Here is a 27813-nt window from a genome sequence, read left to right on the forward strand (position 1 = left end):
GAGTACTGAGGATTTAACCCAGAAGTGCTTCACCACTGAGTTGTATCTCCAGCCTTTCATTTTTTTATTTTGAGACAGGGTCTTATTAAGTTGCTTAGGACCTTGCTAAGTTGATGATACTGACCTTGAATTTGTGATCCTCCTTTCTCAACCTCCCAAGTCAATGGAATTACAGGCATGCACCAGTATAGTTGGCTTTCAGTCAGCATAATTTTAACTAGTTGACAACTAGCTAAAAAGGAAGAGCAAACATGTAGGCCATTAGTGAATGGAGCAGCTGACTTTCTGGAAACAATAGAAAGTAGATGGTTAGAATTGTCTACATTACAACTTTAGCCAAGAATAAGTAGTCCGTTTAAGTTTTATCTTGGTAACATACAAAGCCCACTAACCTGTTTTAGTATTTTTTGTTTTAGAAAATTCATCAATATTATTTTGAATACCAAAGTACTGTTTCATTGCCAGTATATTACTAAAGTCAGTTGAGTATAGGTTAATTGTGCTTCTCAGATGGCATTTGTCATTGCTGTTCTGTTTCAGGTCTCTGCAACTTTATGTACACTTTGTACATATCTTTGCTGTCATCATGATGTAGAAATCTTTTATTTTTCAACAGGATACGTTAATTGTTTGGTCAGAAGCTGAGAACTATGATCTGGCTCTGAGTTTTCAGGAAAAAGCTGGCTGTGATGAGATCTGGGAAAAAATTTGTCAGGTAAGTTTTTGGGTTTTTTTTATTTTTGTTTTTTTCTTTGCAACGCTGGGAATTGAAACTTAAGGCCTTGGTAGGCAAGTTCTCTATCACAGAACTACATCCCCCAGAGTCCTGAAATTTTATTTATTTGTTTGTTTGTTTATTTGGTGGGTGCTGGAGATTGAACCCAGAGGTGCTCAACCACTGAGCATATCTCCAGCCTCCTCCCACTTTTTTTTGTTTTTTTGTAGGCATGGTCTCACTTGGTTTGGTTGCTTAGGGTATCACTAAGTTACTGAGGCTGCTCTTAGACTTGAGATTTTCCTACCTCAGCCTCCTGGGTCACTGGGATTACAGATGTGTACCACTGCACCTGCCTCTAATGATTTTTAGTACTTAAGTTTTTTGAATTGGTTTATGGATCTGATAATAATACAATCATTTTTTCCCCTTGGTTCTGCTAATAACAGTGCCAGATAATTTAATAAAGTGGTTCAAGAAAGTGTAGTGTGAGCCTCCCCATTCATTCCAAATAAGAATTATTTGATATGAGGCCCTGAATCAATAAACTTTTAACTGGGAATGGTTGCTTTGTTTCTTTTCTACCTTGTATCTTACTGTGCATCTTATGTTGCTAGAGCATTATTAGTATACATTATTAAACATAGTTTCCACTGATAAACAATTAAAAACTAATAAATAAGATTTTGTGATTCATATAAACTATACATAGAAAAAACCCAAAATTGTTTTTGTTACTGTTTTGCCTTTAAACCTGTGGATGATGGTGAAAGGGTCCTGTTTTGTTTTGTTTTTTTTTCTTTTTGCTCTTCCAGGTGTTCTGTGAGGATTGAATTGAATATTTCATGTGAGAAGTTTTCTATAAAATGAGATTTAACTTAAGACTTAAGAAATTAAGTCTTAACTTGTAGACATATACAATGCATGCAACAAATATTTGCTTTTCTGTTCTTGATTTAAGATGAGCTTGGATCATGTGTTCATCCGTGCAGTGGGGCAGGGGCTGACCCATGTAAATAATAAAACATACTGAAGGGTATGAACTATTAAAATCACTAATTTATAAAAAATATTATAGAGAAAACATTAAAAGTGAAAAATCACTCATTTCAAATTACTAATTTACAAAATGAAAAAAAGTATTTGATATTGTTCAGAATATTAATGAAAGTATATAAGAATAGCCTTCTTAAATTATAAATTCTAACAAAAGTGATGTTTTATTTCATTCTCTTTTCTCTCCCTCGTAACAGCATGGTAGCTAGCATGGTAACTATACATGTACTCAGTAAACATTTAAAGAAGAAAAAAATAATGCAGAAGACAAATGCCTTGTGAAGAACTAGGATGTTGATTGATATATTCACTATAACATGTATTTATAGGATGGATAATATTTTGCAGTGATCAACATATAGGTTATACCTTGTTCTCCACCTCAGTATTTACTGTTTAATTTGTGGTTTTGAATATTTTTATACTATTAAAGACTAAATATATTTGTACTAAAATTTTTTTTTGCTAAAATGTATATTGTACTGTTTTTACTCAGGTAGTTTGGGAGATCCCTAAAACCACTCTCAGGGTCCAATATAATTCATTGAAATGACTGTAAGAACTGAACAAAGCTAATATACTTCTGGCTACAATTTATTATAGTGAAATGATGCAGATTAAGATTACCACATGGAAAAAGATACATGGAGCAGGATCCAGGAAAGTTATGTCCAGACTTGAGTTTCCAGTTGTCTCTCCTATAGACATAGACAGTGCTTATTTCTCTCGGCAACCAGGTATGGCAATACTCATGAAGTATTGCCAGCTAGGGCAGCTTACCCAAATATTTGTGTCCAAGGTTTTCAGTGGGATCAGTCACAAAAGCATGGCTAACTTTAGTCTTCAACACCTCAAAAAGTGAAGACTACCTTGTATCATAAACCATATCGTTAGCATAGAATATCCAGAATAGCCTGATGTTCAGGTACAGAAAGATTATCTCTCGGAAGCTGAGCAAGATCCAAACCTTTCTTTGGAAAAAGTCAATCCCTTTGCCAAGGTTTTTTCCCATCAAAATGATCATGACTGTCTAAGGATCTACATCTAATATAATCATTTATATGACAGAGCAATATGAGTGTGAATGTGCCTGTCATTTGAAAGAGCCAGTATAAGGTAGAGATAGATATGAAGAAACGGCTCATCTGTTTTATAAAGCCACAACATACTTTTTATATTTGTTTACTAATATGATTATTCATTTCCCTTCTTGATCTACTGTAATTTATACATTTTGATAAATTTGTACAGAACTGTTTAGCATAGAGCTTAGCCAGTAGTTAATAAAATCCAGTTCTTCCTCAGGCTAGTCATTTTCTGTTGGCATCATATCCTCAGGAAGCTTAACTCCCATTTGTCAATTGACTTAATAAATAATCAATATTGTTATAAGATTTATGTACATACATAAAAGTAGTTTAATCAACCATACCAGTGTTATGCATATCATAGTATGGTAGTAGATATAACCTGAAAAGTAAGAATTAATAGATAATAGCATATACTAGACGTTAGTCATTAACAGTCCAGTTCATCATAATATTGTATGATAAAATGTCAGAGATGTCATTCATCAGAGTTTACAGGCTTCCATTCACCTATATCAGGTTCTAAGAGCAGAGATGATCTTGGAAGACATAAGATTTCACCATTCTAGGCATCTGTTGTAATTGAGCTAGGAGATCCTATCATCTTGCTCTGAACCTTTCTTGAGACACAATTATTAACATTGGATTTCTTTTGTTGCATTACCCATTTATTAATTCCTTTGCCCTCAGTTACTATTTCTCCTCTTTGTCATTGATTTTTATGCAAAATTTTCCAACATTTGAAGGAATGTTAGCTTTGGCCACTCTGATAGTCCTATAGGGCTAATTATTGTATAGATTACTTGAAAGATTTGTGTATGTTGCTGATTATACATTTAGTTATTGTTCCTATAAATTATGTTTTACTTTTTGGTTCTGGATTGGGTTTGCATCTCCCTATTTGACCAGTGTAGGCCAGGATTAGAAGGAAAGATACTTTGCTTCTGACAGCCACTCAGGGGCCAGACTGATAGAGAACACATTTTAATTTTTCTAAAATATTGCAAAAGTGGGAAGGAAAGGTGACATGAGAGCACTGACTTCCTGTACCACACTGATGATTAAACCCAACGGTGCTCTGCCATCTATCTACACCACCACTCTTCTCCCCCAACTTTTTTCTTTTTTTGAGACAAGGTCTTGCTAAACTGCAAGAACTGAAGGAAATTCTGAATTATCTTTGCATTTTATGTGAATTGCTCTATGATCTTGCTACTTATGTGTCCATTTCCCCAAACCCAGCCACACTGTTGAAAAATCAAAAGTAAAATTATTCATCTCTGTAGAAAAAGAACTTATGTGCATCTGTGTATCTACATTTCTCTAAACTCTTAGATCTTTTTTTCATGTGTTGCTTTGGTGGATACAGAAATTTGTAGAACCATTTCTACTTAGGATGTTTTGAAGGGGAGAAGATGATAGTTGCATTCTTGTGTTAATTAGAAAAAATTTTATGAAGAGTTATTTTTTGTTGTTGAATAGAGTACTTTATTATAGAAAATTTGTTTTAGCCTTGCTTAACCTGAGTTGACAATCTGAATCATAATAGTTTGCTATTCATTGTTTTGTAATTTTGATATAGATTAAAAGTTGGAGGCTTTATCACAGATGTTAAATGAATATTGTTTTTATTTTATTTTATTCATTTTTGATGACGCTGGCAATTGAACCCAGGGATGTTTTACCACTGAGTTACATCCCCAGCACTTACTAGGTTTCACTTTGAGACAGGGTCTCACTAAGTGGCTGAAGCTGACCTCGAATTTCTGATCCTTCTTCCTCAGCCTCCTGAGTTGCTGGGATTATAGGTGTGTTAAACTGCGCCTGGCTGAATATCGTTTTTTAAAATTAGACTTTATTTCTTTTGGTTTGTAGCAAAAGCAAAATATTTTTCAAAGGCATTTGGAGAAATCTTTTTTTCTCACTTATTATAAGGAATGAGGTTTTAGTTTGGTTTAAACTTAGTAGTATCCTCATCCCAGCCAGTGTGACACTGATGGGTTGCTAAATATCACACTTAGTGGCTGGGTGGGGAGAGGTGAAATAGAAGAGTTTGCCTTCTTTAAAATGGAAAATTATTGGATATAGTGAAGATTAAATGACTATACAGTTATATAATATCAGCTGAAATATTCAGGCTATCCTGGAAATATAGGGTGGAAAATTAATAGGTGAAATTATCTGTGGTCAGTTACTTGAGACTCAGGTAACTCTAAACTTGGTCCAACACTTCTCTTAATTAGCAATGACTACTAGTATTGATTCTGTGCAAGGCATTACTACTTAAATTCACTGGTCAGCGTGTTGATTTCCAAAATGTTGGAATTCTTTTAAATTTTAAGATAACCAGCTCTACTTCTATATTTTAGGTTCAAGGTAAGGACCCATCAGTAGAAGTCACACAGGACCTCATTGATGAATCAGAAGAAGAACGATTTGAAGAAATGCCTGAAACCAGTCATCTAATTGACCTGCCCACGTGTGAACTCAACAAACTTGAAGAGATTGCTGACTTGGTTACCTCAGTTCTCTCCTCACCTATCCGTAGGGAAAAGCTGGCTCTGGCCTTGGAAAATGAAGGCTATATTAAAAAACTACTGCAGCTATTTCAAGCTTGTGAGAACCTAGAAAACACTGAAGGCTTACATCATTTGTATGAAATTATTAGAGGAATCTTATTCCTAAATAAGGCAACTCTTTTTGAAGTGATGTTTTCTGATGAGTGTATCATGGATGTTGTGGGATGCCTTGAATATGACCCTGCTTTGGCTCAGCCAAAAAGACATAGAGAATTCTTGACCAAAACTGCAAAGTTTAAAGAAGTTATACCAATTACAGACTCTGAACTAAGGCAAAAAATACATCAGACTTACAGGGTACAGTATATTCAGGACATCATTTTGCCTACACCATCGGTTTTTGAAGAGAATTTTCTTTCTACTCTCACATCTTTTATTTTCTTCAACAAAGTTGAGATAGTCAGCATGTTGCAGGTAAGTAAAGTAATTCTTCACGATTTTGTTTTCAGATATGTAGTTCCTTCGTATGTATTCAAAAATACTACTTTGTTTCCTTTAAATGTTCTATCAAGCATAGAAAATTTGACTTTATCTTGTTTTGTGAAGGAGAAAAGTTTTTTTAACACAAATTGTATTTGTAAGTATTCTCTGATGCAGCTGTTTTAAGTTTTTTGTATTTTTAAAATGGAGTTACGTTATGAATAATCCTGTTTTTATAGTACTGGGGATTGAACCCAGGAGCACTTTACACTGAGCTGCATCCCCAGTCTTTTTTATTATTTTTATTTTGAGAAAAGATCTTCTAAGTTAGTTGCCTAGCCTGGCTTTGAAGTTGCAATCCCCCTGCTTCAGCCTCCCAATAGCTAGGATTAAAGGCATGTCCCACCACACCTTGCACATGCTAGGCAAACACTCTACCACTGAAGCAGCATCCCTCGCCTTATGCAACTATTTTTTTTAACATATTTTATTTCATTTTGAAAAACACAATTATTATTGGGGTCTGTATGAGTATTTGTACTGAAAATGTCCCAGATAGCTTAAATGTGCAACCAACATTGAAAAATAGTAATTTTTAGGAAATGATACTTAGGTTATTGACTTTGCAAAGTTGATTTTATTCTTTGTTCTTCAGTTGTAAATAAGAGTTTATCATGTTACTCCTTTACATCCTCATTATATAGTAATCATGCATTTGAAGATTTTTACACTGTGATATTAGAGTATATCCAATTTCCTACATAATTATCATTGTTATTTCCTTAACAGTCACTAAGTTTATTGAGCAGCTGTTATATACTTAGTGTAGTGGTTCTCCAAATGTGGTCTGTGAACTCTGGAGGTCCCTGAAACCCTTTCAAAGGAGTTCATGAAGCTTTCCCTTTTTCAGCTTCATGTCTGTGTTATTTTTTCATAAACTAAAGCCAAATCAGTGTTTCACAACAGATTGAATGCAGAGAAGAATCTAGTTGTCTTTTAAGCCAGACATTAAAGAGATTTGCAAAAGAAAAATGTGAAAGAGCCATTCTCCTTTCTAAACTTTAAAAATATAGAATCATATAGTTGTTTCTTACTTAAAATATTTACTTGAGGGATTGGGGTTGTAGCTCAGTGGTAGAGCACTTGCCTCGCATGTGTTGGTCACTGAATTTCATCCTCAGTACCGCATAAATGAATAAAATAAAGGTATTATGTCCATTTACAACTAAAAATTTAAAAATATATATATATAATTACTTGAACACATAATGGCTTATTAAAAATTAATACTTTCAAAGGCCTCCTTTGTTATTTCAATTGTGATAAATATCAATAAATGTAGCCCACATAATAAAACTCTTTGGGGCTCTCCATAATTTTTAGAGTTTAAAGGGATCCTGAGATCAAATCATTGAGAATCTCTGACTTTGTACTTAGCTATGTGACTTTATTTTTATGATATTTCCATCCAATATTCACCTTTATATTGTTACTTTATATTTTGTATAGGATATCTGTCTCCAACTCATTGTTACAAATAATGAGTTTTTTGTTACTCTCCTGCAGTAAGTGTGAGGGAGTTTAAACTTACACATCAGGTTCTTTTTATAATATATAAAACCTGTTTTGTTTTGTTTTGTAAACCATACTATACAATTCAGGATGTTGTTTTTCTTATAGACAAAATGATTACAGACTCAGGAGATGGGAGTCACTATCTATAGTTGTCAGGATCTTAAAATTAGCTTTCCAGTTAACTGGTTTTGATTTCAGAAGGATTTCCAAACCCTTAACAATGAATCATCAAATGCTCTTTTATACTTTAAAAAATTTGTGCAAACTAATCTATAAATATTTGTGATACATATTTGTCATCTTTCTTATATTTTATAACAGGTTTATGAAATTTATAATATAAATCAACTGTAACTTTAAAAAAAGGAAAGTTTTGCCAAGTACCATGGCACATACAAGTAGTCCCAGGTACTCAGGAGACAAAAGCAGGAAGATCACAAGTTTGAGATTGGCCTCAGAAATTTAGTGAGTTCCTTTCTCATGAAAAGTTTTGGGAGTGTAGCTCAGTGGCAGGACACTCCTGTGTTCAGTCCCCAAAATGAAGTTCAGTACTACAAAAATGAAGATAAATATGGCCTGGCACGGTGGCACACATCTGTAATCCCAGTGGCTCAGTAGGCTAAGGCCAGAGAACCACGAATTCAAAGCCAGACTCAGCAATGGCAAGGTGCTTAGCAACTCAGTGAGACACTGTCTCTAAATGAAATAGAAAATAGGGCTGGGGGTGTGGCTCATTGATTGAATGTTTCTGGTATTCAATCCCCAGTACCAAAATAAATAAATAAATAAATAGAATTTGAAAGAATTAAAAAAAAAAAAAGTCTTACTCATTTCTGGTTCGTGAGATTCATTTTCTGAAATGCCCAAGTACTATGAACTAACTACCTGTTTGACTTTATTCTATGACACTTCCAACCAATATTTATCTTTCTGTTACTGTAACTTTATTTTTAGTGTAGAATATATTCCAGATGATTCTTTTACAAGCTATTTAAGTTGTTCAAACTGAAATTTCTCATTATTCTCCTATAATGAGTGTGAAGAAGGTTAAACATGCACATAATTAAGTTTCTTTTATAATACATAGGAGCTTGGGTTTTTTATCTAATATTTACAAATCAATTATGGCTCGTGTGCTAGCAGTAATGCTGAATTCTACTTAAAAAGATGTATGAGAAGGAAAGTAATATTTTAAGGTCGAATTAATAAATTGCAAGTTTTTCTGGCCTTGAATTTGTTATTCCCCTGCCTTAGCCTTCTGAGTATCTGGTATTACAAGTGTGGACCGCCCTGCTGTGCTCAAAAAGTATTTTATAAATTAAATCCCTAAAAGCCAATAAAATGAAGTTATTTCCTCATAAATAACTACAGAATGACATCCTTCTCACAACAATAAGTTTTAATTTCTCCCCTTACTGGAAATGATAAAAGTTGATCTAAAGCCAACTGTTGTCAGTTGTTTGCTTCCTTAACATGTTTGAATATATAATATTTTCACTATTCCATAGGAAAAAGTTGAGCATACCACAAACCCAGCAGTATTAGTGGTTTAGTTCTTTTTTTTTTCCCCCACATATTCTGTAGTTAATAAGGTTATAGCAATGATTTCAGTTACTAATTAAATACATAAAATCTAGAAATAACTTTAAAAGAAAAAAGCCCTTTTGCTATGATGTGATTCTTTTGTGTTTAAGACTTTTTTTTTGATTCAGGTATAAGACTGAACATAGTAAATTATCTTACTAGATTTGGTCCTTTCTAGCTTGAGTTTTGCTTTGGTTCCATTCTTAAGTTTGAACTTAGGAACCTATCCAAAGTTTATTTGCTAGGTGTGACTTTATTTTGTCTTATTATTTGGGAGACCTGAATTCTGAATTTACTAGCTAGCCTCAGATAAGTCCACTCATGGAACTAGGCAATCTTTGAATAATGACACAAAGCTTGATCTAAATTTAAATTTATTTATGTGATTCTAAAAATGATGAACAGGTTCTCTTTCATTTTGTCTGTTTTTTCATGATTGCAAAGAAGTTTGATTTAGACTTTTAGAAATAGTTTTGTTTTTTTTTAAATACCTGGGATTGAACTCAACCACTGAGCCATATCCCTAGAGACAGGGTCTCACTGAGTTGATTGGTGTCTCAATTTTGCTGAGGCTGGCTTGGAACTCAGGATTCTCCTGTCTTAGCCTCCCGAACCACAGGCATCCACCACCACACCAGCTTCTAGTAACCCCTTTTTCCCACAAGGTATTTTGTTTTGTTTTGTGTTATTTTGATTTTTTGTTGGATTTGTTATTGTTGTTTTGTTTTTACTATACTGGAATTGAACCCTGGGCCCATTACCACTGAGCTATACTCCCAGCCCTCTTTATTTTTTCATTTTGAAAGAAGATACTGGCTGAGTTGCTTAGACTGGCCTGTATGCCTCCAGTCTCAACGTCCTGACAGCTGTAGTTACAGGTATTCACCACCACACCTGGCCTCCCACAAGGTTTTGTTGTGTTACCTGGAAAAACAGCCACATACAATTTATCCTACACAATTGTGTTTTTTTAAATAAAAGTTCTTAAAACCAAGTAGAAAAGAAAAACTAAAAGATCTAAAGAGATTAATTTAATTAGTTTGAGAAGCAAGTTCAGAAAAAAGCATTCCAACTATGTAATGGACTTTTAAGCTGTCTTAATTTACTTTCTTAATTTACATTGGAACAGTTTATTTGTGTATCTTAAAAAATATTATCAATAATAATAATGCTGAAGTCCATAGAAAATATACTAGGAATCAGAAAGCATTCTTCCAATTAATTATAACACTTGAGATTGCTTCTATGTATAATATTTTATGTAGTTCCAGCTGTCAGCTCACAAGTACTGAGTCATATAAGAAGAATTTAATTGGCAAATTGCATTTATCAAGAAGTTGGAACTTTTTTCCTATGAAAATATTCTGACAGAGTTAATCTTCAGACAGGAAAGGATGAAGATTTAATTGGGAGAGATATAGGAAGATAAGAATTTATAAAAGGTGCGAATGGAGGTAAATATGTACTTATTTATTAAAATAAAAATATTGAGACCAGCCAGGCTCAGTGGTGCACACCTGTAATACCAGGACTTGAGAGGCTTAGGCAGGAGGATCACAAGTTTGAAGTGAGCCTTAGCAATTTAGGGAGACCTTAGGCAACTTGGTGAGAACCTTTATGGAAAGAAAAAATTAAAAGGACTGGGGATGTAGTTCCCTGCTAATGTATTCCCCCCATCCCCCAAAAGAAATTTTGAGACCAGAATTATTTGGGGAAAAAATGATTGAGAAATAAATGATAGATTGCATACACATTTGAGTCCCCTCAGAAGATGGATGATGCAGGCCACAGTACATAAGGAATCAGTGAAGTCAGTAAGGAAGGAAACATGGTTTTGAGTTAGGCAAATGAAGGAGTTTTGTCTTTAAATAGCACTCATTGATGGTTAGTGGGTGAGCATATTATACTTTCTAGGATTGTATCTAGTGATTTCCCCCACCTGGTGCTGGGGATTGAACTCAGAACCTCACACATGCAAGGCAAAAACTCTACCACTGGACTATATGCATCCCCAGTCTCCCAGTGATTTTCATTGATGAAAGCCAGTGTATTTCAAGAAAGGATTTAAGTGATGAAGTACATCCTTATGTATTTTTTGATTTTACTGTCAGCTCTACATATATTATTGCTACAAACATTTGTAAAACATGCTATTTAATTAAAACTAATGGAAACTATTTGAGAAGGAATTCTGAAAATAAAACTAAAGCTTAAATGCAGCAATTTCAGTTATATTCTTTTAGCAGTTTTTGATATAAATTTCCCAAAGCAAATTTCTTTTTTTTTTTTTTTCCTCTTTTTTGGCAATACTGGGGACTGAACAAGGGGCACTTTACCACTGAGCCATATTCCCGGTCTTTTTTTTTTTTTTTCTTATTTTGAGCTAGGGTATCATTAAACTGCTGAGACTGGCCTCAAACTTGCTGTCCTCCTGCCTCAGCTTCCCAAATAACTGGGATTACAGGTGTGCACCACAGCACCTAGGTGAATTTCAATCTTGACAACATTTTTTTTTTCTTTATAATTTCGTGTTCTGCTTATTTTAGAAAATATAGTGAAGCAAAAATAAAAAACACAATCCATCACCAAAATACAACCACAAGTAACGTTTTAATTATAAACCTCTGAACTTTATACACATTTAAATTTTAAAAAATACTATATGTTTTGTTTTTCCTTTTAAGCAGTATCTAGGGAAATTAATATTTACCTGTCTTAATACTTCAGAGTCATCAAAATGAAGTTACTGTAGTGGTTTTTCATATAATTATATTCTTGGAGACCACAACAACATGTAAGACTCTGCTCCAGTTATCTGTAGACTGTTATGAGTTCTTATGTTTTAAATGACTTTTTAATTTTACCTGCTTTTGGTGGGTGGGATACTGGGGATTGAACCCAGGAGTACTTTACCACTTATTCCTTTTTATTCTTTTGTTATTTTGACACAGGGTCTTATTAAATTGCTAAGGGTGGCCTTGAACTTGAGATCCTCCTGCTTCATCCTCCTGAATAACTGGGATTATAGGCATACCCCACATACCCCACTGTGGCTGAATTGTTGTTTTCTCAACATAGTCATACATGTACATAACCTTATTTGATCAGTTTCATTACCCAGAAATATTTTCCCTCCTCCCTTCTTCCCTCCACCTGGTCTCTTTCTTGTATTCTACTGGTCTCCTTTCTGTTTTCATGAGATTCCCCCTTCCCCTTATTTCTTTTTCTTTTTTATTCTCTAGCATCCACATATCACATTTTCTTTATCCATTTATCTGTTTCATGAACATCTAGGCTGATTCCATAATTTGACTATTGTGACTTGCTGCTATACATAAGGGTGCACCCGTGTATTGCTGTGTATGCTGACTTTATGAATTGTGTTTACATAAAATAAAGAGTAAGTAGGCCCTGAAAGGGTACTGGAAAAAGTATCAAAGTGAGTTGCTGCCACACCTTTTAGACATATCTTTTTGTTTAGATTTCTTTACAGTCAGGCACAGTGGTAATGCCTGTAATCCCAGCAATTCCAGAGACTTAAGCAGGAGACTCACGAATTCATAATCAGCCTCAACAACTTACCAAGGGTCTAAGAAACTTAGCAAGACACTGTCTCTAAATAAAATACATATACAAGGGCTAGGGATGTGGCTCAGTGGTTAAATACCCCTGGGTTCAATCCTTGGTACAAAAAAAAAAGTCCTTTATAAGTGAGATTTCTAGCTAAATTAATATATTATTGAATGTATAACTAGAAGTGAATGATATACTCAGTTTATGGAAAATTATAAATATATTCTGAAATTTTAGGTTTCAGGAATGAAAATGCTATTTACTTCTCATCAATTTTTATTATAGTTTGTGTAAATCATAATTGAACATAACATACTTCTGTTAATATTTCATAGTAATTGTTTTCATGCAGGAAGATGAGAAGTTTTTGTCTGAAGTTTTTGCACAATTAACAGATGAGGCTACAGATGATGATAAAAGGCGTGAATTGGTAAGCTGTTCTTGAAATTTACATTCTTCAAGAGGACTTTCCCTTTTGGCATGCATAGCTTTTATCTTGAATTTGTTAAGAGTTTTTTTTTTTTTTTTTTAACAATAAGTATGGAATGAAAGATATATATTTAGGTTGAACTATATAATGATCATTCAAAGTTTCTAAAATTTGTTTGTATTGTTTTAGAAAACTTGAGATGTTCCAATGTGTTTTTCCCCCAGTAAGGGAATTTGAGTGTCTCATAAATCCCAAAATCAGATAAGTGTCTTATGTCAGAACTATAAACCCACACACATTTTTGTTTTTACAGATATTTACATAGGAGATTCTTTGCTTTTTAAACAAGAGGTATAAGGATGCTTCTTGAATAAGGGAATCATGGTTTGTCTTTTTGGAAATATTTTTCATCTTCTAATGTATTTACAAACTTTATTTTTAGATATAAAACATGTTTGGGAAAAAAGAATAGTGACTGCTGATTACCAGATGTTTGCCCCTTTTTCAAATATAATCAGATTCCAGCATTTTTAGGAAATCATGAAAAATTGATGACTTAAAGCTATAAGTCATCTTTGTAGTTATATTTATTAGAAGCCTACTTAGGTTTCTCATTTGTAAAATCAATGTTTTAAAACAGAATCTCTGATGTCCTTTCTACTTGTAAAATTATATCATGTTTTTGAGGGCTCATTGGGAACTCAGCTATAGTTTATTATAGGATGGTCTCTATTCAAATGGCTTATTTAGCACTCTTGTACTATAATGTGTTTAGAAAGAATAGTGTTTGAGAAATAATACTTTTAATGGGGGTGCTAGTTTTTAGTATCTCTTTTAATGTAGGTTTTGGGAAGCCAGGATACTATGAAAAGACAAGATCCTTCAGAAGGGTGAATTTCATTCTGTGGCAGATCACATTATAGTGTGCCCAAGTTTATTTTTATGTTTATCATCTTCTCACTATAATTTTTAACATTACAGGTTAATTTTTTCAAGGAATTTTGTGCATTTTCTCAAACATTACAACCTCAAAACAGGGATGCATTTTTCAAAACTTTGGCAAAATTGGGAATTCTTCCTGCTCTTGAAATTGTAATGGTAATTATATGGTTTCTTTTCATGCTTTTGGAATTGTGAATTTGAAATTGACTTATATTATGGATGGGAAAGAATTTATTGTAGTACAATATATTATATTCTTTATTTTTTGACACCTCAAGAGAGTTTGGTAAGACATATTGAATTCTTTAACTTAGTTTTATTCCCCTGAAAATGATTACCGCAACAATGATGTCAGCTCTCAGATTTTTACTTAATTTATAATACCAGTGTTATAATTTGCATATGATACATCTCTGAGTGAAGAAAAATATCTCATGTTTTTGAAAGATCATTATATTTTCTATAACAAGTATGTTTCATAGAAGCCAATAAAATATTTTTTTTTCTTTTTTACTTTTTTTTTTTTTTCTTTAATATCTTTTTTTTAGACCAGTGAATGGAACGAGGGCAGACTGGACCCAGGAGTCTAGTATTACAATATGGGTTCAGGGCATGGTTCTCAAAATTTAGTTATCCATTGGCATTTACTGAATGAAAAATTAACATGAGACTTCTTTTTTGGTGGTATAGGTATTGAATCCAGGGCTTTGTATATACCAGGCAAGTGCTCTACAACTAAGCTATATCCCCAGCCCTTTTTATTTTTTATTTTGAGGCAGGGTCTTGTTAAGTTGCCCAGGGCGGTATCAAATGTGATTCTTCTGCCTCTGCCTCCCAGATATCTGGGATTACATGTGAGCCCTACTGTGCCTGACTAAAATGAGAAAATTTTATTCATTTTGATTTGATAAATAATCCATTTTATATTAACATAAACTTAAAATTTTCCCAAATCAAAAATAATTTAGTGAAGAGCATGGCATCATTTGCCCATTTTTTGTTTGTTTTGTTTTGCTGATCCTTTTAATGTCTTCATAGTATATAACTAGATTCTCATAGCTACTACTATGTTTAACTTGTTGTTAGATCTATCACATCATGTAGCCTCTGGAAAATCCCACTGTATTTGTGATTGAGAATGAAAAAGAAAATATCTGTTACTTAATACTATGAAAATAGTTTTAATCTGTACACTTCCTGAAAAAAAGAGAATTAGACCCCTCAATAGGATTCCCTGAACCACACTTCAAGAACTGCAGGGACTGTTTCCACAGTCACTGCCTTGGAAAACTAAGTTATGGGAAAGGGATAAAAGTGCCCAAGAAGTGTTTTCAAAAGCATTATCTATTAGGCAAGTCAAGGAAGATGGAGTCAGTTGCTGAAGAGTAATCCTGTTATGTCTAGAACAAAAGACAGAATTCTGGAAGGCTTTGATGGAAGCATATTCAAATTTTTTAATATATTTTTAATAAATCCCCTTTCTGAATTTTTGGCAGCTTTATTTGGGGGGGTGGGGTCCCTGGGATTGAACCCAGGGGTACTCAGCCAGTGAGCCACATCCCTAGCCGTATTTTGTATTTAATTTAGAGACAGGATTTCACTGAGTTGCTTAGCACCTCACTTTTGCTGAGGCTGGCTCTGAACTCTGAATCCTCCTGCCTCAGCCTCCTGACTACTGGGATTACAGGTGTGCGTCACCACTCCCAGCTTTGGTAGCATTTTTAAAGCCTTGCTTTATAATCTTATGCTGATTCTTATATTTAAAATCTGTGAATATTTCTTTGTGATGGTAAAAAACAGCAACAACTAATCAGAGAGCTGCCCCAGAATTGTAATATTTATAAAAAGAAAGAAAATGATGGAGAAATTGTATATTTTGATTGCAGTTCAATGTCTTTAATTCAACTTTAGAGGTAATACATGGGTTTAGTTGGGGAAAGGTAAATGCAAGAATAAATGTTGTTAACAGTCTCTAAATAACCTAGCTTTCCTTTTATTAGGGCATGGATGATTTGCAAGTCAGATCAGCTGCTACAGATATATTTTCTTATCTAGTAGAGTTTAGTCCATCTATGGTTCGAGAATTTGTAATGCAAGAAGCCCAGCAGAGTGATGATGTAAGTAATAATTCTGGGGTTCTATGTGAATTGTTTGTGGAATAGTGTTAATAAACTATTGTGAGAAAAATCATAATTTTAGTGAGGAAGACAGCGTCTCATTGGGGGGTTCTTTTGGCCAGAGATAGCCACCCTAAATCTTAATATCTCAGATAATTAACAAATAATAAAACACAAACACTCAGAAATATATTTACAAAACCAAGCCCCTGGTAGATCTAGTCCACATGGGTGCTTGAACTAGAGGAAGACAAAATGGCTCCAGGGTTTATTTAAGGGGGTAGGTACATCAAAGGCAGGGGTAAGGTTTCAAGGGCAGAGTCTTGCTTTGTGATGTCTTGCAGTCAGCAGGTTGATTGACATCTTGGCAGGTCATACCCATCTCAGGTGCTCTATGGGCTGTTAGGCAGAACTTGAGGGGGAAATTCACCTGCATCAGGTGGTGTATCCCTGTGGGGAGTGCCCCAGGGATTTCCCACAGCCAGACTTATCCCCTCACAAGGCTATTTACTATGTCCACACACAGCCCACAGCTCGTGACACATAACTGTAATCTTAAATTTTGAAAAATAATAGATTTCTGATCAGTTATGACTTGCAAATTCAGAATATGTTGCAGTTAGTTTGTTGATTGCAAAGAAAAACAGATATTTAACAAACCAGTATTAGCATAAGTTATAATCAAATCAGCTTCTTTTCTTTATTCCCCCAGTACTTAGAATTGAACCCAAGGCCATGGACATGGTAGGCATGTGCTCTGCCACTGAACTATATATTCCCAGTCCTCAAATCAGATTCTTAAATGTTGATTTTTTTTTTTTTTTTTTAATTTGAAGAGTTAAAGAAATGGAATTTCAGATCCTTAGGATATTTGCAGGTCAGGTCTTTATAACTAAGAAATTGCTTTCCCTTGTTAAATTTTTTTGGAAATGAAAGTTTAGTGATGAGACCAATGTTGTGTCTTCCCATTGCAGAAAATTTAGGATTTTCCCCTCAAAACTATTTTAAGGACAAATGAACACATAACTGTAATTTAAGTGTTTTTTCTTATAATGTAAAATTGTTTTAGTGTTAAATAGATGATAACTGAAGTGTAACTATGCCTTGAAGGAAGGTGTTTGATTCCCAATTTTAATTTGGTTAACTCAATTGTAGAGTTAATTAGAAATTACAGTTTTACATATTTCTTGTTTACTCTTCCTTTTTTTCTTTTAAATCCTCCCACTCTCCATGATGCTAGGGATGGAATCCAGGGCCTCACATGGGGGCATGGCTCAATGGCATGTGCATTGCCATTGAACCATGCCCCCAACCCCACTTGGTGTCTCTTAATGTCTACTTAAATTTTATTTCCTGCATTTTTAATACTTTGTGTTTGTTTGCTGTACTGGTGATAGAACCCAGGGGTGCTTTATCACTGAGTTACATCCCCAGCCCTTTCTATTTTTTTATTTTGAGACAGGGTCTCACTTAGTTACAAAGTCCTCACTAGGTTACTGAGGCTGGCCTTGTACTTGCAATCTCAATCCTCCTACCTCAGCCTCCCAAATTGTTGGGATTACAGTAACATGTCACTACCCAGTTCCAGTTTTTTTAAAAGGAATTTTGGAATTGATTTTGGAATTGATTGTCTAATTATATTTAGACAATAAAGAAAAATACCATTCTTTTTAGAAGATAACTTTGAAATTAATGGTCCTGGGCTGGGATTCCAGTTAAGTGAAGACTGCTTACCTAGCATGTACGAGACCCTAGTTCTTTCTCTAGTACTGGGGGGAAAAATAACTCAGCATGCCAAAAATTGCTGTCTTAAAAAAAGAAAAATATATTAACATTTCCATTGCTCCATCCTTAGTGATGTGTGTGATTAAAGGCATTCATCATAAAGTGACCATAAATCTCACTCAGATCATGATAATCCTAAACAATTAACTTCTAGAATTTTTAACTGTCAAAATTTGATTCCAGTTTTCATTGGCAATATTATATTGTTTTCATTTAATTGATGGATAAGACTAAGAGAAGAAACGGTTAAAGGACCTTTTTCAGTTTCTTTCCTTTTTTCTTTTTTTTCCCTTCTCTTTTGAGACTGGATATCGCTGTGTTTCCCAGCTAGTTTTGAACTCCTGGGCTTAATATCCACCACCCACCCTTCCAGCCTTCTAAATAGCAATGGTGATAGGCATATGCCATTGAACCTGGCTTCTCTTTTTCCTAAAATTATAGTCTTCAAGGTCTTTCATTTTCTGAATTTTCTAATACTTAAAACTTTTATAATTTGAACTTTTCCTTGTCTTAAAAGTAATTGCCTAGAAGAGAGATATGTTTAAAGTTTGTTTAAATTTTTTTCAAGATTGAGGATTCTACTTTTTTTTTTTTTTTTGCCTCCAATGCTGGATGTCAAACCCAGAGGATTGTGTATGAAAATAAGTACTCTACCATTGAACTACAGTCCCAGCCCTACATACTGAATTCTGTTTCGGACCTTTAAGAAGAAAAAAGAAGATAACATACATTTGTTGACTAGTTGATACTTTAATGCCCTTAAAAAAAAAAAAATGAACATTGAAACTTTTACTCCTATTAAGGAGCAAATTTGGTTTTAGCAACATATATTACAGTATTCGAATTATGTGCAAGACAGAAGGAAATATTAACAGTTTTTTTTACAGTTGTCATTGTTTCTGAGATAGAAGGATCAGTTTAGCAGTAACTGTTGTCTTTTTGTTATGCCACAGATTGCACACATTTTTGTACTAATTGCCTTTGAAACATTGAGTAGAACTTTACTATAGAATCTGACAGGATTAGTAATGTGACTATTACTTATTCTGGCAAGTATTTTCTCATTTAAGAATGAGTTTTAAAATTTTTTGAAGATGATAATTATTATTTAAAAGAGTCCTTATTTTTTAAAGATTTATACTGAAATATTATGGTTATCGTTTTATATGGAGTATGCTTCAAAATAATTTTTAGAGGATAAGGATAATTTGGTTGGAAGTATACAGGTTAAACAAGATGGGCCACGAGTTAATAATTGCTAAAGTAGAATGATAGGTACATAGGATTTATTATGTTATTTTCTTTAGTTTTGAGATTTTCTCTATCTCTGAGATTTGTCATGAAAAGAAGTTATAAAAACTACGCCAGGCTTGAAAGCACATGCCTATAATCCTGGTGACTTGGGAGGCTGAGGCAGGAGGATCACTAGTTCAAAGCCAGCCTTGGCAACTTAGCAAGGCTAAGCAACTCAGTAAGACTCTGTCTCTAAATAAAAATATTAAAAAGGGCTGAGGGTATATAAGCCACTCCTGGCTTCCCTCCCTGATACCAAAAAAAAAAAAAAAAAAAAAAGCTAATTTCTTTTGTAAAATGTTGAATATTTTGTATTGAAAAATACCACATTTCATTTCTTAAAATTTCTCCACATTTTTAAAGGTTTTTGGTTTTGGTTTTGATAGTTGGGTATTAAACCCAAGGGCACTTAACTACTGAGCCATATCCCTAACCCTTTTTTTTTTTTTTTTTTTTTTTTGAGGCAGGATCTTGCTAATTTGCACAGGCCCAGCTAATTGGGATCCTCCTACAAATTTGTAGAAAAGATAAAAATAATACTACTAAGAACTCACATATACCCTTCACAGTGGTTCCCCAGTTGTTACCATTTTATCTGTCATTTGCTTTTTTTTTCTTTTAATTATTTTTATATACACTCATATATACCTACATATGTATTGTTTTCTTTTTAAACCATTAAAGTATAAGGTACACAAATGATGGCATGAGGGCTGGGGCTGGGGCTCAGTGATAGAGCACTCGCCTAGCATGTGCAAGGCCCTGGGTTCGATCCTCAGCACCACATAAAAATAAATATATAAAATAAAGGTATTGTGTCCAGCTGCAAATAAAAAAGAAATATTAAAAAAATAAAGATAGAAATGATGTCATGATGTTTCCTTTATAGTCTTCATTCATATTTTGTCTGTTGCCCAGTGATCTCTATTTTAGCCGAGAAAAAAACAAAGTTTTTGATCCAGTGTCCCAACAATTTGGGTTTGTCTTAAAGTTATCAAGTTGTTTTTCTGTGGCAGAAATGGTTCAGAAGTCATGTTTCCTTCATTGTATCATATTAGGAATTATACCTAACTTTCTGATATTTTGGTTTGTTTCTTGATACAGGATTTCACTTTGTTGCCCAGAGTGGCCTCAAATTTACAGTCCTCCTGGGGCTGGGGTTGTAGCTCAGTGTAGACCACTCATCTAGCACGTGCAAGGTCCTGGGTTTGATCCTCAGCACCATATAAAAATAAATAAATAAAAGTATTATGTTCAACTAAAAAATAAGTATTTTTAAAAAAAATTTTACGATTCTCCTGCCTCAGCCTCCAGAGTAGCTGGGATTACTGGCACGTGCCACCATACCCAACTTTTAAAAATGAGCTTTTTTTTTGTCTTTGTCCAGCTTGTTTTTACCAATTCAGAGATTTAAGGAGTTGGATCATTAAGTTCTAATGTAAAGTTTGAGTTGGTATTGTTATTTTCTTCTAAAATGTCAGAATAGGTTTAAGTATTAGACATATGCCCGCACATACATATACATACTTATGGTAATCACTTATCTAATATGCATGGACTTCTTATTAAGTTCTTAAGTTAATGTTTAAAAAACCATGAAAATTTTCTATAACATCTATCAGTTCTTTACTACTTCAGAATAGTTTTCCTGTTCTTCCTGGTCTTTCTTCTCTTTTTTAACTGTATTTCTGGAACCTAAGATACACAAATGCTAAGTCTTAACAAAAGTGTCAGAAAATTTTCATGTAAATTTGTAACCATTACCATTGGTTGATAGTTACTATAGAATTACAGGATGTGTCACAGTTTCAAAAGGATTAATAGGAATCAGCGAAATAAAGCATGTTGAATTCTGATCCTCAATCAAAATATGAGAGATGTAGCTCAGAATCTGAATAATTTCAGAATTCTATGGTTAGGTTTCCCAAACTATCTAATTATTTGGGGAATTATGATTGGGGGAGGGGGTACTTGGGATTTAATCCAGGGGTGCTTTAACACTAAGCTACATCCCCTGCCTTTTTAATTTTTTTAATTGTAAGACAGGGTCTCACTACAATGCTTAGGGCCTTGCTAATTTGCTGAGACTGACCTTGAACTTGTGATCCCCCTGCCTCCATCTATCTAGTTGCTGGGATTACAGGCATATGCTCCCATACCCCCAACTTGGGCAATATTATTTTTAGATATATATATAACAGTATATTGTATTTCGACATTATACATACATTAAGTATAACTTATTCTAATTTCAACTTATTCTAATTAGGATCCCATTCTTGTGGTTGAACATGATGTGGAGTTTCACTGGTTGTATATTCATATATAAACATAGGAAAGTTTGTCTGATTCATTCTACTGTCTTTCCTATTCTCATCCCTTCCCTTCATTCCCTTTTGTCGAATCCAATGAACTTCTGTTCTTCCCTACCCCACCCACTGTGTGTCTCCTTACTGTGTCTTAGCATCCACATACTAGAGAGAACATTCAGCCTTTGGTTTTGTAGGATTGGCTCATTATTCTTTATGGCTGAGTCCATTGTGTATATATACCACATTTTCTTTATCCATTCATCTGTTGAAGGGCACCTAAGTTGGTTCCGTAGCTTAGCTACTATGAATTGAGCTACTGTAAACACTGATGTGACTGCCTCATTGTAGTATGCTGATTTCTTAAAATATACCTTTGGGTATGTATATACTGAGGAGTGGGATAACTGGGTCAAATGGTGATTCCATTCCAAGTTTTCTGAAGAATCTCCATACTGCTTTTCAGAGTGGTCACAACCAATTTGCAGTTCCAGCAATGTATAAATGTACCTTTTTTCCCCACATCCTCACCAACGTTTATTTATTTGGGTGGAGGGGGGTGCTAGGGATTGAACTCGAGGGCACTCGACCACTGAGCCACATCCCCAGCCTCTTTTTTTGTGTGTGCATTTTATTTAGAGAGACGATCTCACTGAGTTGCTTAGCACCTCACTTTTGCTAAGGCTGGCTTTGAACTCAGGATCCTCCTGCCTCAACCTCCCGAACTGCTGGGATTACAGGTGTGCACCACTGCTCCCTGCCTCACCAGCATTTATTGTTCTTGATAATTGCCGTACTGACTGGAGATGGGATCTCATTGTGGTTTGGGACATTATTCTTAAGCCTGCTTAAGATGTACTTTAAAAGCAAAGTATTTGCTTCTAAGTAAGAATGGTTTCATGTTGGAGTGAATAAAACCAACAGGGGCATCATTTTTCTTAAAACTTTGATTTAGAATTAGAACTTTGAAATATTTCCCAGACTGGTTAAACTCACTTGAATATTGTTATTTTTTTTAAGTGCCAAATAGTAAAATAGGACATTGTAGGTCCTGTGGTCTCTGTCACAACTACTTATTTCTACCAGTGTAGTGTGAACTGGCCATTGACAGTTTGAAAATGAATGGGTGTGGCTTTATCCCAATTAATGTTTTACTGTAAAATTTTTATTATAAAGCAAGGAATCAGTAGGGTAGTTTTGTACTCTGCTGACTCCTGTGTTAGACCTCTTTCTCAGAACACCAAGTAAATCAATAGTGGCATCTAAAGACTCATTATAAATTGAAAGTTGTAGTTGCAGAAGCTACAATGGCAGTTTGGGAAAAGGAGCAAAAGCAAGGAAAACACGAGTAAACAGGCATTGGGAAGGAGTTATTGGGATCTTTTAAGAGGAGATTCTCTAAAATAGTTTTTGGTGATACAACATTGGAATTGAGTAACTAAGGTTCCTCCATAAGAGTTTAAGACCAAGTCATTGACATTAGAAGAAGGCATTTTCCATTATTTTTCATTATCCTCCTGAAACTGCTTGAATATGAGTTTTCTTTCCTGAGCTGTGTGGTTGTTGGAGAAACAAGGAAACAAAGTTGGATTTCTACTGTAGCAATTAATGCTACCCAAAAAATCTACCAGATAACGTTGTCTTTTGGTGTCATTAGAAAATTGATTCCAGGACACCCCCTCACCCTGGCCAGGATGCCAAAATCAGTTAACGTTCAAGTCCCTTATATAAAGTACCGTAATCTTCATATATAACCCATGCACATTCTCCCATATACTTTAAATCATCCCTCATCCAGTGCCTCATCCAGTTCTCATCCAATCTCAATGCCATATAAGTAGTAGTTGTATTGGGTTAGGAAATAGTGGCAAGAAAAAAATATGTATATGTCCATTGTAACTAACGTTTTTTAACCAATATTTTTTATCTGATATTTGTTAAATGTGAGGTTACACAACCCATGGATAACTTTTATGACATTTATATTATTTTAGGTATTATAAAAGAGACTTGAGCACATCGAGATTTTTGTTATCTTCCAAAGCCCTGACTCCCTCCCAGCTATGGCTAGCTATATCTGAGATAGGCAGTGGAAGATGCCTTTCCTTGAGGGCTTTAGAGAGCTTCTGTAGCCTGCTTCTTGTTGGTATAAGTTCTTTAAAGGTATAGGGATTGAATAATCACAAAGGTTGCTTATTCTGAAGTTTATTTGACAGTTAAGCTACCTAAACTATTTAGTAGGCTTCCAAACTAATTATAGATTCTGAAGATCTTAAATTTAAGTATAATCCGTGACCCTGAAGATTTCCTTTCACCTGGTGACCTTATACCCTTTCTCAAGTTTTACTGTCTTGAAAAAGTTCTAAAGAATGAGATCCTGTGGTGCTTATACCTTTGTCAGGGAGAGAACTCTTATAGAAGATTTTTTTTAAAGCAGTTCTTTTATCTCCTAAAAGCTGTAGCTCTCTATAGTTGTTTCCATTAGTTTCACTATGAAATATGTAAATTGTCTTTTTCTCTTTACAAGTTAACAAACTATGGGGCTTTCAGTGAACACAGTTCCTTCAATAAATGATCTATACCTTAAGCAGTCTTTCTTTGCCACTGTAGTTTTTTATTATTATTAGTTATTGATGGACCTTTATTTATTTATATGTGTTGCTGAGAATCGAACCCAGTGCCTCACACATGCTAGCCAAGCACTATACCACTGAGCCACAACCCTGCCCTTGCCACTGTGTTTTTATTTAGGTATGACTTAAAATCCATTATTTGTGATAATGTTTTATATGGGTGTGTTTATATAAGAGCAGATTATTTGAGGTATTAATTAATGGTTGAGTCCCAAGTTGTATACTTTTTTATTTTTGCACACTTTTTTAAATTAATTTTTTAAAGTTTATGTGACAGTGGAATGCATGCAATTCATATTACACATATAGAGCACAATTTTTTATATCTCTGATTGTATACAAAGTATATTCATACCAATTTGTGTCTTCATACATGTACTTTGGATAATGATGACCATTGCATTCTACCATCATTTCTAACCCCATGCCCCCTCCCTTCCCCTCCAACCCCTCTGTCCTATCTAGAGTTTGTCTATTCCTCCCATGCTCCCGCTCCCTATCCTACTATGAATCAGCCTCCTTATATCAGAGAAAATATTCGTCGATTGGTTTTTTGGGATTAGCTAACTTCACTTTGCATTATCTCCTCCAACTCCAACCATTTACTTGCAGATGCCATGATTTTATTCTCTTTTATTGCTGACTAATATTCCATTGTATATAAATGCCACATATTTTTATCCATTCATCTACTGAAGGGCATCTGGGTTGGTTCCACAGTTTAGCTATTGTGAATTGTGCTGCTATAAACATTGATGTGGCTATGTCCCTATAGTATGCTGTTTTTAAGTCCTTTGGGTATAGACTGAGGAGAGGGATAGCTGGGTCAAATGGTGGTTCTATTCCCAATTTTCCAAGAAATCTCCATACTGCTTTCCATATTGGCTGCACTAATTTGCAATCCCACCAGCAGTGTTTGAGTGTATCTTTTCCTCCACATCTTCACCAACACTCATTGTTGTTTTGTACATATTTATGGGGTCTTTGTGTCTCAGTATGTGTATACATTTATCAATTTGTGTATGTGTGTGTAGTAGGGAGTCAATTTGTGTATGTGTGTGTTGTAGGGGAATCAAGCCCAATTCCTTGCTCACACTAGGCAAATGGTTTATCCCACTGAGTAACATCCCCAGCCCTGTGTAATATTTACATCAAGGTAAACACATTTGCCATCTCAAACATTTATCATTTCTTTATAGTGCATAGCTCTGTGAAATTTATTTTGTAATTCTTCTTTGAAGAAATAGCACATAATTATTATGTATATTACATAGCATTTGATAATAAACAACTACATTTTTGTTATATTAGAGTGTATATGTACCTATTAAAAATCATTTTTTAGGCCTGCTCTCTTTTCCATCTACTTCATCAAACTTTCATTTACTAATGACTTTTAATCTCCCTAACCTCCTTTATTTTATGGCCTTAAAATAACTAGTGTTAACTTCCTTTATCTCATTTTCATTTTCTCTATACCTGTACAAATTTACATAAACATATTCAAACACAGATTTAGTGTGTCATAAGGGGGTATGTGTCAATAATTGTCCCAGCTCCTTGGGAGGCTTAGACAGGAGGATTGCCTGAGCCCTGGAGTTGAAGACCAGCCTGGATAAGAATGCCGAGATCCTGTCTCTTTGGGGAAAAAAAAAAAAAACTCTCACTACAAAACAGTATGCTATGTTAGGAAGGGACCATCCCTGTACATTTTTTTCTTGGTTCATCTCTTGATTGCATCATTTCCTCTTGTGCTTGATTTATCTTATTTAGTAGGCCATACCATATATTTATAAATATAGCCTGGGTATATGACAAGCTGTGCCATATGGGTTTTGTAATTTCTCTTTGTGATGTTTGAACAACAGCAAAATAGCCTAATAATGCATTTCTCAAAACATTTTCCTCAAATCCACTGAGCTAATGTCAAAACCTTTTATGACATACCAATCACTTTTTGTCCTGTTATGCTTAGAATTTCTACTTTTTATCTATAGAATGCAAAGATATTTTGTATTGCCAGTTGCTTTCTGACTCTTAAATTAAAGCTAAAATAGCAAATCTACTTAATATTAGATAATTATATAACAGTGTTCATCCACTCATCTCCTATAAAGAGTTACATTACTAGGTTATACTCCTTGTCTGTCATTTTTGTTTGTTTTGTTTTGCTGAGTGGTTTTCAGATTTTCTGTGTTTTAATATAACACAATGTGTGATCTACTTGTTTAGTCAACCTCTAAATTTATGCCTGAGGCTGAAATCTAGAATGAGAATCTAATGTAGAGCCTCTAGTGAACAATATTCACTATATTGTGTTTTTTATTTTCCTATAAGCCGGGGCATATTCTTTTTTTTTTTTTTTTTTTTTTTTTTTTTTTTTTTGTTTGTTTGTTTGTTTGGTTTTTTTGTTTTTGTTTTCTTTTTTTAAGTGTTTTTGGTTTTTCTTTAGAAACAGATCTTTTTCTGCTTTTGAATTATACTCTTTTAAAGATGAAAGAATTTTATACAACTAACCAAACATTGTTGGGCAAAGTGAGAATAGCATATACCTTAATAACCACTGCTGTTCATTTGTTTCTTTGTTACATTCTTGGGAAAAGAATCAGGAAGCTACGCAATAAGTAACAAATGATCAGTAGTGATTATTAAGATATATGCTGTTCTCATGTTTGGTTAGTTGGTTGTATTTTTTACCTCACAGTTACTTCGAGTTTATGTGTGGCAAGAACACTTTAAAGTCTAATTTCAGCAACTTCAGGTATGGAATACGTTGCTGTTATTGTAATTACCGTGTTGTATGGTAGATGGATTGTTCTTACATTTCATATCACCAGCATCTTTGAAAAAAAAAAAAAACAATTGTTCTGAAAAACATTTTAGTATTCTATCGTACTTCCATTTTTATTTAATATATAATATAAAAGACTTGTTTTTTCATTTCTGCAAAAAAAAATAGTATAAAGTGACTATAACATTTTTTGGTTCTTTCACATTATATAACTAGTTTTTGGTTCTTTTCACCTTATCTTAAAATGTGTTGTTAATATATGACCTGCACTAATAATGCTTGAAGATGTTTTCTTAATTCTGTTTGTTTCAGAAAACTGAGAAAAGTGAATTTCTAAACTTCTTCTACAATCATTGTATGCATGTCCTAACAGCACCACTTTTAACTAATACTTCAGAAGACAAATGTGAAAAAGGTAGGTTCTCTTTTTATCTGCTTAGGACTTCTATTTTTAAATACGAGTGAAATAAATATTAAAACTAACATGCTATTTACTTGGTGCTTTATGTGACAGGGAAATTACTACTGAAATATTTATACTGCAGTAAAATTCTTGATTTTCCTTGTTTCTGAGTGTCTGTGGAAGAGAATGATATAAAAAATGTGGCTAAAAGTATTACATACTGATAGAGAGAGAGAGAGAGAGAGAGAGAGACACTTTAAAAAAGGAGACTGTCCCCAGAGTTAGAATAGATTATCTGGAGAGAGTTAAGAGCAAACAGTGTATTGCTACATTAGAAATCTGAGGGTACTGCTGGGGACAGTGGCACAAGCCTGTAATTTCAGTGATGCAGGAGGCTGAGGCAGGAGGATCAAAAATTCAAGGCGAGTCTCAGCATATTAGCAAATTCTCGATTACAAAACAAAAAAATGTAAAGGAGCAAGTATGCTCAGTGATAAGGTATCCCTGGGTTTCATTCCCA

General features: G+C 34.1%; 1 protein-coding gene across 1 annotated transcript in view; it reads left to right on the top strand.

The window, feature by feature from the left end:
• Positions 1-27813, top strand: part of Ppp4r3b (protein phosphatase 4 regulatory subunit 3B) — a 62006-nt gene that overhangs the window by 12133 nt on the left and 22060 nt on the right. The window contains exons 3-8 of the mRNA XM_048804938.1: positions 617-715; positions 5229-5852; positions 12943-13020; positions 14002-14118; positions 15963-16123; positions 27190-27305. Of these exons, the coding sequence (XP_048660895.1) occupies positions 617-715; positions 5229-5852; positions 12943-13020; positions 14002-14118; positions 15963-16123; positions 27190-27305 (1195 nt within the window). The remainder of the gene's footprint in view (positions 1-616; positions 716-5228; positions 5853-12942; positions 13021-14001; positions 14119-15962; positions 16124-27189; positions 27306-27813) is intronic.

The sequence above is a fragment of the Marmota marmota genome, unplaced genomic scaffold (assembly GCF_001458135.2).
Source record: "Marmota marmota marmota unplaced genomic scaffold, marMar, whole genome shotgun sequence".
NCBI lineage: Eukaryota > Metazoa > Chordata > Mammalia > Rodentia > Sciuridae > Marmota > Marmota marmota.